The sequence below is a fragment of the Schistocerca americana genome, chromosome 6 (assembly GCF_021461395.2).
Source record: "Schistocerca americana isolate TAMUIC-IGC-003095 chromosome 6, iqSchAmer2.1, whole genome shotgun sequence".
NCBI classification, from domain to species: domain Eukaryota; kingdom Metazoa; phylum Arthropoda; class Insecta; order Orthoptera; family Acrididae; genus Schistocerca; species Schistocerca americana.
In genome coordinates, this window is record NC_060124.1 from 348592592 (window position 1) to 348608499 (window position 15908).

General features: G+C 39.4%; 1 protein-coding gene across 2 annotated transcripts in view; it reads right to left on the reverse strand.

Moving 5' to 3' along the window:
- Positions 1-303: 303 nt before the first annotated feature.
- LOC124619279 (trafficking protein particle complex subunit 12) overlaps positions 304-15908 on the reverse strand; it is a 140717-nt gene continuing 125112 nt past the window's right edge. For both annotated transcript variants that reach the window (XM_047145548.1, XM_047145549.1), the window contains exons 8-9: positions 15514-15646; positions 304-1007 (exon numbers count right to left, since the gene is read on the reverse strand). In XM_047145548.1, the coding sequence (XP_047001504.1) occupies positions 762-1007; positions 15514-15646 (379 nt within the window). In that variant the 3' untranslated portion in view covers positions 304-761. The remainder of the gene's footprint in view (positions 1008-15513; positions 15647-15908) is intronic.

The window sequence follows — 15908 nt, forward strand, 5'->3', positions numbered from 1 at the left end:
TACTGATATCAGCATCCCTGCAATTGGATGGATTAGTACGATCAGATCCTAAGAGTGTTGTGTAACCTGGAAGAACAGAACAATCTTGTGGACTACAAATCAGGTAGTTATCAAGTCCAGGAGAGGAAATACATGGCATTAAATGATTCTTGAAATGATTTCCCTATGGGGTGACTAATTTTTTTGTCCGAGCTTACAATTATGCACACATGAAAAAATAAGAGTTGCAGATGCAGAACAGATAACAATTAAAAAAGATAAAAGCTTACATGAAGGAGCAACAACTAGGAATCCACGATGAAGTTGGATCTCAAGCCATGTCTCATAAAACTTTATTTTTAAAACTTTGGTATAATAATTCTACATAACATATTATAAGGTACAACATAGTTTACATGTCTTGGTACATGGAGATTCAATACACACACAAGTATATGCACTTTTTACAAGATACTCATCTTAAACAACAATTATTTAGTTAGATGCATTTTAGAGTATCACAGTGGAAGAGATCTCTTGAACAAGTTCCACCTGCTAATTAAGTTTTGTTCTCAACAAGAAATGGTGAAACCTCTAAAAATTTTTCACACATGTTTACTTCATCACTGAATTTTAAAAACATATCTATTTATTGTAAAATATTTGCAATTTTTAGGCACATCACAACTCTAAAGTAACAAATCCTATCAAAGGATATGGACAAAGCTGTTCGCGCAGGCTAACTCACAATACAAATTACAAATTTTTTACATGAAACATTCTCAGACTTGCAACTTAAGAGAGCCAACATAAGCTCCATCTCCTTTATATCTGCCAAGCAGTGCAAGCATGCCAAGTTTACGTTGATTGCAAAGAGATGACTGCAGCTCATAAAGGGTGCATATATTGAGTAAAACACTTTCATGCAGCCCACGAGCTGGGTTTGCTCTCACACCACCCTCCATTAACATCAGAGCATCACGTAAGCGGCCCAAGTAGAGCAGACATACCGCCATGTTATTCACCAACTGTAAAATAAAATTTTTATTTTGTTAATTCAACTATAAGTGATTGGTACACCCTTTATCATATCAATGTAAATATTGTCACTATAATAGAAGGAAACATTCCACGTGGGAAAAATTATATATAAAAACAAAGATGAGGTGACTTACCGAACGAAAGCGCTGGCAGGTCGATAGAAACACAAACAGACGCATACATACACACAAAATTCAAGCTTTCGCAACAAACTGTTGCCTCATCAGGAAAGAGGGAAGGAGAGGGGAAGATGAAAGGAAGTCCTTTCGTCTTCCCCTCTCCTTCCCTCTTTCCTGATGAGGCAACAGTTTGTTGCGAAAGCTTGAATTTTGTGTGTATGTTTGTGTTTGTTTGTGTGTCTATCGACCTGCCAGCGCTTTCGTTCGGGAAGTCACCTCATCTTTGTTTTTATATATAAATATTGTCACTTTTATATCTATAATCTGTTAATCACAATGTTGTGTATAATTGAGAAGAAAGTCTATGAAATGATCCACAATAATCACTATTTCCACAAAAACATCAATTTAAAAAAATCGCATTTATTTGCACAAAAGCAGCAGTGTAGAAAACTGTTTTAGGATGATGTACTAGTGCCAGTTCTTCCAATTGTATCACTTCTGGTATCTACCTAGATGTGCTAATAACACACACAAATAAATGTATTTATTGCTCAAATAAAAAAAAAGTCATTTTGTGACAGACCACTGTCCATCTTGCAGTTCTAATATTTGAATGAAGAAATGTGTGTGAAATATATATGTAACATGACACAAAGGCATTGAGTTTCAGCCAGGAACGCTGAGAAAGGAGACAAAGTCCCTTCTCCTTCCTTCCTCTCCCTCTTGCATGCACACACGCGCACACACGCACGGCCACTGTCTCTGAGCACTGGAGCCTAGCATTGACTGCATCTGATATGAGCATTAATCTGTTGGGGTAGGTGGTAGGCGTAAGGAGGGGGTCATGGGGCAGGGAGGGGGGGGGGGGGAGGACAGCAGGTGAGAGAAGATGCTGTACTCCCTGTGGAAGCATGCTGGGATGTGGTAGGGGCACAATAGGGCTGTTAAGTGCAGTGTTGAGAGGTTGTTCTGCAGGGAAGGGAAGAGGGCACCAGGGAGGGAAGTAGAGAAGCAGAAAAGACTAGTATGAGTGTGGGTGGGTTAGAAGGCATGCATAGTGGTGATGTGAGAGAATTGAAGGGGAGAGGGGGTGGGGAACAGAGGCTAGCGAAGGTTGAGGCCTGGGGTCTTACGAGAATGAAGGATATAATATAGGGCAAGTTCACACCTAGGCAATTCAGAAAAGCTGGTGTTGGTAGGAAGAATCCTGATGGTGCAAGCTGTGAAGAGGTCATTAAAGTGAAGAACATTGTATTGGGTAGCATGTTCAGCAACTGGATGGTCCAGCTGTTTCATGGCCACAGTTTAGCAGTGGCTATTCATGCAGAAAGACAGCTCATTAGTTACCATGCCCATGTAGAAAGAGGCATAGTGGTTACAGCTTAGTTTGAAGATCATGTAGCTGCTTTCACAGGTAGACTTGCCTCTGATAGTGTAGGAGATGCCTGTGGCAGGACTGGAATAAATGGTAGTGGGAGGATGTATGGGACAGGCTCTGCATCTAGATCTGTAGGAGGCATGAGGCAAAGGATGGAGTAGGGATGCACAAGGATATTGCATAGATTTGGTGGATGGCGGAATACCACTGTGAAAGCAGGTGGGAAGGGAAGGATATTCTTAATTTCGGAGCATGACAAGAGGTAGTAGAAATGCTGGTGGAGAATGTGATAGAGCTCCTCCAGTCCTGGTTGGCACTGAGTCACAAGAGGAATGCTCCTTTACGGTCATACAGTGGGTATTTGAGAGGTGGTAGGTGACTGGAGAGAGAATGTAGGGGGACTGCTCATCACTACACATGCAACAATGGTGTTTTGCCAGGCTGTATTGGGTTCAGGAGGACTTGACAAAGCAATTGGGGAGTGGAGTGTTAAGGTCCTGCAGGAATATGGATAGGGTGTTCTCATCCTTAGTCCATATCATGAAGATGTCAAAAATGAATCTGAATGAGCTGAGGAGTTTGGGATTCTGGGTATTTAGGACAGATTCCTCTAGGCGCCCCTCGATAGGTTGGCGTAGGATAGTGTCTTGTGGTTGGGCATTGCTGTACCATGGATCTTTCTGTAGGTTTTCTCTCAAAGGAGAAGTCTTAGTAAATGTAGTAGGTCTGCAAGGCAGGGTTTGGCAGCTATGGAGGGATGTGAGGAAGGTTTGATGGGGCTCATGTAGAGATGGTGGACAGTGGTTGCCCAAGACCGGAGTAGGAGAACAGATTGGAGAGTTTTTTGAGGTGGTATTGTGCATGCTGCTATAGTTCCTGGACAGCAAGAGTTTCAATCTGGGAGATGGGACGCAAGAATTTGGGACTGGTCTCACATAATCCAGTTACACCTGCTGCCCCTTCTCTTCACACCTATTCACACACAGATCTACATCCCACTATTATTCTCTTTTTATTCATTTTTTTCTTTGATCTCATTGTGTTTTCATGCTGGTTTTAATTTGCTTTAGACTTTCACTATACACTCCACTCCCTCACATTTCACCTACACTTCATCTATTTCTTCCTTTTTTTGATTTTTCCTATGTACATTTTAATTTTTTTTATCCTTTCCCATGGATCGTTGCTCTTCCCATGTGCGCCAGTATAGGAAAGCTTCCCTATCCCTAGCCAGAACCCAGTCCCACATAATGTTGCTATGTTGTTGCCTAGCTTGCAGAATTGGCCCAATTGGCCCGATCATCCAATTACACATAACCAGATGCAGCCCTGCTCTCCACAATGACCTCTATCTGTTCACATTCTGTTAGTCCATAGCCCTCACCAACCTAGTCATGCAAAACCATATAAATCAGGCCCAAACATCTTTGCAATATCTCTCCTCTCCATATATAAAAGTCTCTTGCTCGCAATCCCAAATTACTGCATTTCATCTCCCAGATTAAAACTCTTGCACCACAGGAACTAGAGCAACATGCACACCACCTCAAAAAGAAAAACTTTCAAACCTGTTCACATCCTACTCCTGCCTTGGGACTACCACTATCCACCATTTCTACAAGATCCTCCATCAAAGTTCCCTCACTTCCCCTCATAGCCACCAAACCCTGCTTTGCAGACCTATTGCATATACCATACCCTGAGAAACTCCATCACAACACCCTATAGTACCCAAAGCCGAAACGGACATGACACACAGATATGAACCTGTCCTCCAATAACATCAGTCCCACAAAAATGTCAGTCCCATCCGAAGGCCTTACCTTTGCCGCATCGTCAAACAATCATGGTGTGCTTGTTAAAAACCTTCTCTCCTCCTACAAGTCCCTATACAGGAACACAATTTTTTGCCATCAACACAACCAATCAGGCCCAGTCCAAAACCAATACTGAACCTTGCTCGACTCAGTTCACTACTCTGTACAACTGTTATCCACCCACATAGCCCCCCAAAAATTAGCCCCCCATCGACTTTCCAGAATTTCCTCACCTTCAACATTGCCTTACCACCATTCCCCAAATTCTACAACGGACTCCACCAGCTGTTGATATGTCCACCTACATACGCTGCCACAATGGGCCCATTCCAGAAATCTAACAGTATCTCCAGTCCCTCCTAAAATCCTTACATCCATCCATCCCAGAATGTCTCCCCCAAGTCTCGCTTTCTCTCTCTTTCTCCCCCCCCCCCCCCCCCCCTCACCCATAGCTCTCCCCACACTCCTACCTTCTAAATGCTTCCTGAACTCCATAACCCTAACCACCCAGCCAGATGCTCTCATTGTGGCTGGTTACTAATCCCCCCCCCTCCCCCACAGAGAAAAAACACTTTGTCTATGTATATCCTCCTTCCTGGTCACCATGAGCAACTTGGCGGCATCATCTACCAACAGATCTGCATTACAGCAATGGGGACCCACATGACATCATTCTACTCTAGGGCATACACAGGTATCCTTCTGAACCACCCAGAATTAAGGGTGAGGACACCCTATGCACATCCTTCCAGAATCTCAACACCTTCTCCCTCATTTGCTTCACCTGGTCCTCCTCAACCCAACAAGCTACTTTCCATGATGATGAACTCCATCTCAAGAATGGCTCCATTGGTATCTCTGTCCAAATCACACCTACCAACCACCAATACCACCTCCACTTCAACAGCTGACACCCATTCCCTCCCAAGAAGCCCTTCCATATGGTATAGTAAACAGCTGTTATTGCATATGTAGTGATGAGCAGTCACTCTTCAAATATTCCAAGGGTCTTACTGAGGCCTTCACAAACTGAAATTACCCTCCCAAGCTTATCCAGAAACAGATCTCTCATGCCTAGTCTCTCCAGTCACCTGCCACCTACTACATACCCACAGTCTGGCCACAAAGGAGCCCCTCTAATGACTCAGTACCACCCAGGACATGAGCAACTGAATTACATAGGGTTTCAATAACCTCTCACCATGCCCTACCTACTAATCTTTCCACAAAGGTATTTTGCAACATATAGAACCTACACAATATTGTTACCCATGTGTACTCACCCTTGCACCCGACCCCTTGCCTCATGGCTCATAACCTTGCAATAGATCTACAGACAAAATCCTCCCACTATCACTTGCTCCAGGCCTGTCACAGACATTTCCCACCCCATCAGAGGCAGGGCTACATGTGAAAGAAGCTACATGATCTGCAGTCTACGTTGCAACCACAGCACTGCTCTCTAGGGGGAACATGGGCATAACTAACAAGCTGTCTGTCCGCATAAAATGGCCACTGCAACACTGTGGCTGAGAAACAGCTGGAGCACCCAGTTGCTGAAAATGTGCTTCACTTTGATGAGTGTTTTACAGCCTGTGGCATATGGATTCTTCCTACCAACACCAGCAGCTGGTGGGAACTCTCCATACAACATATTGTTTCCCTTTGCTAGTCCCTGTCCACCCTCCCCCATCCACTTCCTTGATCCGACCCCAGTTCTACATGTCCGCCAACCAATAGTTCTTTTCCCTTAACTTCTCTCCTCTTCTCCCAAAACCTCCTGACTGCACTTAGAAGCCCTCTCCCTCCCCTGCATGCTCCCACAACATGAGCAGCACTACGTCTTCCACCATCCCTAACCTGCTATCCCACTCCCTCCTCACCCAATGCCTTCTCCATACCCCCTACCACCTATCCTAGCAATTACTGCTCACATCAGATGCAATCACTGTCAGATTCCAGAGCCCAGACACAGTGACCATGTGTGTATGTTATGCTTGTATGAGCGTTTTCTATTTTGGAAAAAGTACATTGTGCAAAAGCTCAATATTTTAGCAGTCTTGTTCATCATGCCTGTCTGTGACTTAGTGCCACCTCTACACGGTGCATCACAATCTATCCTATCTCTAATCTTTAGTGTAATTATACTTCCCAGGAATATTGTATTATAACTTAGTGGTACAAAGAAGACCAAAGAGTTTCATCATATTTTAGAAGCCAATTTCTGAATTACCTTTTGGTATCACCATAGTAAGCTTTGTAACTAATAAACTTTCTAAGTAATCAAGTCAATTGCTATTGTAAAGCAGTATCTAATAAGATAGTAATCACTACTGAGAAGCACAGTGAGCTGGAATTGCAACTAATACTATTTATATTGCACATCAATATTTTCAACAGTGGCACTTCCAGTCACCAAACTAAGGAAACCTGGAGAAAAACCAAAAACACAAATGGCACTGTTTCTCTATCTTTTGGTTTTTAATTTCTTAATTAAAAGAAAGTCACAGTCAAGCACCAGGAGAACAGAAAGGTCAAGGGCACAGCTGCTGGAAGGAATGCAAAGCTAGACTGCTCTGACCATCAATGAGGAAAGATGTATGGTTTAGGGTAAGTTTAAGATATAACAGTGGTCTAATGAACAACTTTCAGGTTTGTAAACAATGGATGAAAGATGAGAGCTAGAAGAAATACCAGGGTGTAAATGGAAATGAAAAACAGAAATAAAGATGTGGAGGTGATCACATTTGACAGTGAAAATCATAATTCCAGTAATCATTATAAATGGAAAGACATGTTAACAGAGAGAAAGTAGATGGAAGAGGGGAGGAAGGAAAACTGTGGAAGAGAAAGTAACTAATATTAATCAAAATTGTTCAGAGATAAAGCCAAATACGTACAGCTGGTGTATACAGTTTGTCTGCTGCATCGAGTCTGATAGATAGTAGAAGTCTTGCTAACATAACACACAGAACAAATCTAAAGAGTCTCATCTGGCACATCACATTTATGCTATCACACACTCTTTTGATGATAGTGAGGGTTGTACCAAAAGCTTTCAGCAGTGCAAAACCAAAAATGTCTGCAATAATAGGATTATTGGAAAATCGAAAAGTAAACAATGTAAGCACCGCAGTGACAATGCTTTGGGAAGTTTGTTGACAACAACAGGAATGTTGAGATGACTCATGGTGTGTGTTTCATCCAGTGATTTTATACAGGATGTTTCAAATGAGGTGCTTTCTCTCTGTAACTTATGAAATAACAGGTGAAAGGAATATTTACAAAGATACATAAATTCAGAAATTGCATTGATAAAAAAATCTGCTCCCCATGTTGTGGCAGGAGAACACACATATAAAGGTGTATTAAAGTTTGCAAGCCAATGGCTCCTTCCTCTGGTAGAAGGGTTGAAGGGGAAGAAATAGGGAAGAAGGAATAGGACTTACTTGGGGTTCTAGGCAACTTTCCAAACTCTAGCCTTTTTCCTAAACCTCACTAGTCCTTTTCCTTTCCCTTCTGCCAGAAAAGGAGCCACTTGCTCTGAAAGCTTGCAGACTTTAATACATTTATTGTGCATTTTCCTGCCCCTGCTTAGTGAGTAGACTTTTTTATCTCTCCAATTACACTATATTCTCATAAACAGATTATTTTCGTTGATATAAACTTAAGAAATGTTACTCTTTCTGCAGAGTTATGAACATAGTTTGTTTGTTTTCCAGAGAGTTACAGCACAAGTTATAATTTTTTTGACTAGAATGTTATTGTTCTATCATTTAGCTGATTTATTTCAGCAAACTATGTACAGATCAGTTTCAACCAAATTTTTATCAATTTTAGTTAGGGAGTTAGAAGCATTCAAAATTTTAGGGGTGGATGCAACATGTGGTGCACAACCGGCTGTGTTCAAATGGTTGTTCCGGTGGCAGAATGGTTATTTGTGCAAGATGTTCCAATGAGTGCTCATTTTCCTGAAAGCACATGTCAGTGTACATTCTAAACAATCTGTGGATGACACGTAAAGCTGGTGACATCACAGAATGACAAGCTTCGTCAGTGTGCTGTTTGAAGTCATGTTTTGTTAGATTGCAGAATTTATCTTTACAATGCTATGGTCAGAATGCACAAGCAAACAAGGTTTTGTCTGCCACAGACAATGACATGAATAAGCATGGGATACATATCCACTGAGTATGTTGATATGCTGCTTGGTGAATGACAACACAATGCCAATAAAGCAACCATGGTTTATGCTGTGTGACAATTCAGTCCAAGAGCACCTTCAATCATTACATTCTTATGTGCTGAACAATGATTTCTAGAACCAAGTAGTCTGAGAAAATGTGGCAGTGGCAGATGAAGACCAGCAAGCAGTGAAGATGTGGAAGTGCTTTGCTGCAATACAGCATGACCGTCATGTCAGTCTTACATCCCTGTGGCAAATAGCAGATGGTAAAAAGTTTAACAAATAGCATCTGTCACTGAAACAGAAGCTGCATGGGAACAAGTACAGTTGTAGAGTTACTTCGTGCACATGGCCTGTGACTAATTTCACTCTGAAGGCCTTACAAAGTATTATGGTCAGTGATGAATCCACATTTGCAAATTATGGTCAGTTACTGATTTTCCTACTTGGTTATTACAGGAAAGCAGCACACTAATGTTTTTTATAGACCAAGGTAAATTTAATCAAATAAAAATTTTTCCTGTTAAGAATGGTCTTCCTGATCATGATGCACAGCTAATTACATTATATGACATAGCTCCATACGGTGCTGCAAAACTGTCCTCCAATTATTTAACAATTGCAAATTTTAGGGAAAGCTTGCAACAGTTAGACTGGTATGAGCTGTACATGGAACCTGATAATTTAAAATATAGTGGAGGGATTATATAGCTGATATATTTAAACCAGCTGTGTACAAATGAATGTACATCATGTTGTTCATCAAAGGAGGGGATCCAAACGATATCAGAAATGGAGTGAGTACCAATCTAAGATAGAGTGTTGCATATATCAGAAATCAATGTGTCACTTTTACGTCAGTGTTAAGCTGAGTTACTTCCTTGTGTGCCTTAGGAAGGCCACATAGTTGTGACGGAAGTTCTATGCATGGAGTCTAAAAGATCCAGAACATTTAAATTCCATCCATCATAACATAAAATTCATAATGAATCTCAATATATTAGTTAAGAGATATATGGACAGATTCCTGGGTCACAGTATGTACAGAAAACTTACGCATACTGATATCTATCTCTAGCGTCGGGCCATCACCATCCATTACAAAGAAATTTGGTGCTAAAGACTCTGGACCATAGAGCTCGAACAAGGAGAGCCTTGCTGAAGATTTACAACACCTACGAACTGTGTTCAGATCATCACACTGAATAGAAGATGCTGTGAAAATGACCAATTGCCAAGATCAGATGGCCTCACAATGAAACCATGTTTTGTGAAACAGTGGAGGGTAAGGGTGGAAATTAAGTGCTGTCCTCCATAAGAGGAAGAGTGACCCCTGGAAAAAGTTTGGTGCTATATCTGCACTTCTGAGATGAGAACATAAAGTTTGTCCAGTACAAACAAAATGGTTGTGTTCTTGTTTATTCAATCTCCACCATGAGAAAACTGATGTGCTCTCTCAAATGAAAACAGTACACAAGAGTGCCGTCACTTATGTCCCTATGAACAAAAATAATATTATGTGTGTATGTTTTTTGTTATGGTGAGTTGTGCTTATGAATTAACAGCAAGCTGCATAGCTTATCATTCATTTTTGTAGCTTGTTCGAAGACTGTTGTGAATTTATTTTAATTATTAATCGCCATTTAGAGGGTACACTTCACCTTTGTTTCCGGTTTTCTTGTACTGTCCTCACAGACTCAGTAATGTGTAGAAGATATGTATGTATGTCACCTGGCATTCTATGAATACAGAGCAAATATTAAAGTAAACCCCCCCCACCCCACCCCCCTCTCATACATTACTTAAAAAATTTTAGCTTGCTGCTGTAACCCTCTTGAAAATAACCAAATAATCTATGTGGTTGCTCAGGTTTTCTCAGCGTGACTGATAAATAGTGTGCTTTTGGGTGTCATGCCACGCTGTTGTTTCCATTTTAAGCACAATATTTTGACAACCAAGCTAGCCACCTTCTTCAAGTGCTGCAAGTTTACTGTTTTGTGCACTCACTGCCAGGACTCCAACCACACTGTCAACGATAGCTGGTCTCTCACTGCTATTTAAGGCAAAATTCAATTCCTGATGCCCACTATGTCCTTTGATGTCTTTTGTTTTTCAGAACTCTCAGTGCTTTCCCTCTGATTACATTCCATTACATTATATCACTAGTTGTTCCATAGATCATGAATACAACATTTTCTAATGATGTGGAATCTGCCAGTTTATCATAAGGCTCAATAGAAGGAGTTGTCATTCAGAAGTTCTTTTACTTTGTTTCTAAATGCTGCTTAGCTATCTGTCAGATTTTTAATTCTATTTGCAAATGACCAAAGACTTTTGTGGAAGCATAATTCACCCTTTTCTGTGCCAGAGTCAGATTTAACCCAGTGTAGAAGATCATTCTTTCTTCTTGTGCTGTAGCTATGCACTTTTCTATTATTTTTGAATTGGGATCAGTTATTAATAACAAATTTCTTAACTGAATATATGCAGTGTGAAGGTACTGTGAATATCCCTAGGTCCTTAAATAAATGTCTGCAAGGTGATCTTGGGTGGGCTCCAGCTACTATTCTGTTTATACGCTTTTGTGCAATGAATAATTTTTCTCTTGATGATGAATTACTCAAAAGTATGATGCCATATGAAAGCAGTGGATGTAAATAGGCATAGTAGGCTAATTTACTGATGTGTTCATCACCAAAATTTGCAGTAATCCTAACAGCATAAGTAGCAGAACTGAAATGTTTCGGCAGATAATCAATGTGCTTCTTCCAATTCAGTTTCTCATCAATTTACACACCCAAAATTTGGAACATTCGGCCTTAGAAACAGATTTCTGTTCATAGTGTATATTTATCAATGGCATTATGCCATTTACTGTACAGAAAGTATAGATTGTGTTTTCTTAAAATGTAGTGAGAGAGAATTTGCAAACAACCACTTAATAATTTCCTGAAAGATATTGTTTACAATTTCCTCAGCTAATTCTTATTTGTTGGGTGTGATAACTATGCCTGTATCAGCAGCAAAAAGAATTAGCTTTGCATCTTTGGGAATATAGAGTGACAAGTCATTAACACATATTAAGAACAATAAGGGACCCAAGACAGTGTTCTTGATATCTCTCGAGTTAAGAGGAATCTACTGATTTTTGCAGACTATCTGTATTGTTAATTTCAACCTTCTGCATCCTTCTAGTTAAATATAAATTAAACCATTTGTGCACTGTCTCACTCATACCACAATGCTTAATCTTATCCAGAAGACTTTCACATGATTCAAAGTCAAAAGCCTTTGAGAGATCACAAAAAATCCCAATTGGTGATGTTTGGTTATTCAAAGCATATTTGAACTGTGAAAGCATATATAATAGTCTCTGTTGAAAAGCCTTTCTGAAAACCAAACTAACATTTTGTTAGTACTTCATTTTTACACACATGTGAAGCTACACTTGAATAAATTACTTTTTCAAAATTTTTGGATAAAGCTGTCAGCACTGAGATTGGGCAGTAGTTGTTAGCATCAGACCTACACCCATTTTTTTGCAATGGTTTAACAATAGCATATTTACAGCATATTTCAATGTATCTGGAAAAATGCCCTGTTTCAGTGAGCTGGCTGAGAATCATATTTATCTGTTGGGAACAAGCTTTTAGTCCTCTGTTGGAAACGCCATCAATTCCAAGCAATCTTCTACTTTGAGTGAATTTATTATCTTCCTAATTTCAGTAGGGGAGGTGGGTTGAATTGTTTTATGAAACTGCAAAGGCATTGCCTCTTCCATACACAACCTTCCATTTTCTAATGAGGAGCTGAGTCCTATTTTCCCTACAACACTTAAAAATGTTAAAAATATTTTATACTTTTGACTTCTTTTTAATAACAAATTTTTCATTGAGTTTTATAGAAATACAGTTCTCCTGTGCTCTTGGTTGGCTATTCCCCTTTTAACAATATTCCAAATTGGTTTAATTTTATTATCAGTGGTGCTAATCTCTGACATAATGCAGATACTTCTGGACTTTAACTTTTCTTAATACAGTGCAGTAGCTTTTATGATGTTTGACTGTTTTTTGGATCATTACTCCTTCTAGCTATGATATACATTTCCTTTTTCTGTTTACAAGCTATTTTAATCCCTCTAGTACACCACAGCTTTCTATATGGTTTCTTACAATTATGTTTCACTATTTTGAAACAAACTCACAAAGGCACCATGAAATAGGCTATATTTTAAATTATCAGGTTCCATGTACAGCTCATACCAGTCTAACTGTTGCAAGCTTTCCCTAAAATTTGCAATTGTTAAATAATTGGAGGACAGTTTTGCAGCACCGTATGGAGCTATGTCATATAATGTAATTAGCTGTGCATCATGATCAGGAAGACCATTCTTAACAGGAAAAATTTTTATTTGATTAAATTTACCTTGGTCTATAAAAAACATTAGTGTGCTGCTTTCCTGTAATAACCAAGTAGGAAAATCAGTAACTGATGTCAAATTGAAAGAAGCAAGTAACACTTCTAGGTCATTCTTTCTATCAGTTTCTTTCAGAAAGTCTACATAGAAATCCCCACAAACAATAATTTGCTGTCTGACAGGCAGGCAGCACAAAAGAGAATCCAAGCTTCTCAGAAATAACTGAAAATTTCCCAATGGGGACCAATGCACAACTACAATTATAAAAAAGCCATTACTTAGTTTAATCTAACAGGCATTCGCTTTGCACAATTTTTTTTTTTTTTCAGTTTCTGAATTTTCCACAATATGATAAAAATTTTAACATATATGGCAACTCCTTCTCTCTTCATAGTGCCTCTACTTACATGCGCTGAAAACTTATATCTGCTTTACATATCTGTGACTATGGTGAGTGTGTTGGTCAGCACGGGTTTTACATGAATTCCTTCCTTGTGTGCCTTAGGAAGGCCACATAGTTGTGACGGAAGTTCTATGCATGGAGTCTAAAAGATCCAGAACATTTAAATTCCATCCATCATAACATAAAATTCATAATGAATCTCAATATATTAGTTAAGAGATATATGGACAGATTCCTGGGTCACAGTATGTACAGAAAACTTACGCATACTGATATCTATCTCTAGCGTCGGGCCATCACCATCCATTACAAAGAAATTTGGTGCTAAAGACTCTGGACCATAGAGCTCGAACAAGGAGAGCCTTGCTGAAGATTTACAACACCTACGAACTGTGTTCTGAAGGAATGGGTACTCAGATCATCACACTGAATAGAAGATGCTGTGAAAATCAAGAATACCCGAGAAAGAGGTTGAGATAGAGAGAGAGACCAAGAAGAGAGGGCATAAATCGCTAATCTATCTTATGCTGACCCAATACCTGGAAAGATCAGTAGACTCCTGTGGAAACATGGCATCCAGTGTATTTTGCTCTCTTCAACAAAGATAAAAAGTATTCTCTGTAATGTTAAACACAATCTAGGTCTCTGAAAGCCAAGAGTGTGTAGCATTACATGTGAATGTGGCTTTTCTTATGTGGGGGCAGACTATCAGAACAGTTGAGGAGATATGCAAGGAACATCAGTCACTTATCTGACTAAAACAACTAAGCAAATCAACTGTTGCTGAACACTGCTTTGAATATAACAATGAACTGAAATACAATGAAACCAGTATTGGGGCACAAACACCAAGTTTCTGGGATAAATCTCTTTCCTATAGTCCAGCACACAGTTTCAATATCCCACAAGTTTCAAAACAGCACACATACTGTTGCAGAGTGTAAGATTCATTCTGAAAACTTCTGGAATTAAATATTCTTAATTGTTTTGTCTAGGGTTTCACCTTCTAACTAACTCAATGGAGCTACCAAACTATCTGTTCTGTTTTCCTTTAAAATTACTTTTCAAGTCATTCACATTGTTAGTAACTTCATTTTGATCTATGACCTGAGTGTATAATTCAGAACAAATACAAATAATTTAGAAGTAACAGTAACAATTCACAGAATAGTGATGTTCTGCAGGTAGATTGGGATAAGGTGCTGTGTAAGCAGGAGTGAGTGAATGGAGGAAGGAGCTGGGAAGCAGGAAGAAGGGTTGGGGAAGGATGACTGGCAGATCAAAAAGAAGCAGCAGATGTATGGGATAGGAATGCGGCAGGGAGAGGCAGCACATGCAGGGAACAGGAATGCGACACATCAGCATCAGTGAGTTTGTGCAGGACACAATGACAATGGTGAGGAGCAATGGAAGGGGGTGACACAACAGAGGAAGTGGAGACTGCTAGTAGGAAAAGAGTGTGGGTGCAGGACAAATGAAGTTAGTGCTATGTTATGGGCCACAGAGTGTGTGTGTGTGGGGGGGGGGGGGGGGGGCATCAGCAGATATTGACACCAGGAGGCTTGTGGGGATGAAGGTTGGAGGCTTATGGGAATTAAGGACACATTGCATAGATAACTCCCATTTATATAAATCAGAGAAACTGGTATTTAGGGCAAGGATCCAGATGGCATGTGGCACAAAGCTGCTATTAAAATCTAGCACACTGTGCTCAGCGATGTCTACCATTCAGTGAATTGTTACTTTTATTCCTAAATTGTTTATATTCTGCCAGAATTTCCAATACCATATTCAGAATAAATTTATTTTCATTTAAACAAATAAAGTGCTTTTTTAATAAGCAAATAAAAGTCAAAGAAGGCAAGGAAATCAAGAAACACTGATGTAATAAGTATATTGGAAATCAGGGTCTACATTACTAACTGACACAGAATATCAGTAATGATCAAGTGTTCTGATGAAATTGAATTTATTACTTTTATCATTTGAACACTTCAAATATTTTAGACTCAAACCTTTCTATTTAACAACTGAAATACTCATTCTGTCACATTTTTTCACTATTACAGCAACTATATAATACATATTAAAGCTAAAGATTAGACGTATGGGCTGATAAAAAAACTTTTATATAACCAAAAATACTAAAATATATGTACTGTTTACATACCATTATGTTATCTGGGTCAAGACCAGAAGCTTTCTGAAAGCATTCATATGCCTCCTGGAAAGCATTTTGGGCAACAGCCATGAGCCCGCGGTCAATCAGCTCCCTTAAATCAGGTGATGTTTCACTCACACCACTGTAACATAATGTAAATAAAACATAGGTCATATTTTACATCAAATCAAGAAATTAACAAATTTTATCTTAGCATATTAACATGCTCTTATTTTGTTTCTTTATGCAGCTAGTTAATCTATAATTACACCTTACAATCAGTATTATCAGCTCACTATTTTGGCTTCTCACACTTGTATCAGAGCTACAGCAAAATAACAGGAAGGAAATCTGAACATAAAATAAGTAGAAACAGTGCTGCCAGGAAAAGTGACTCCATTTAT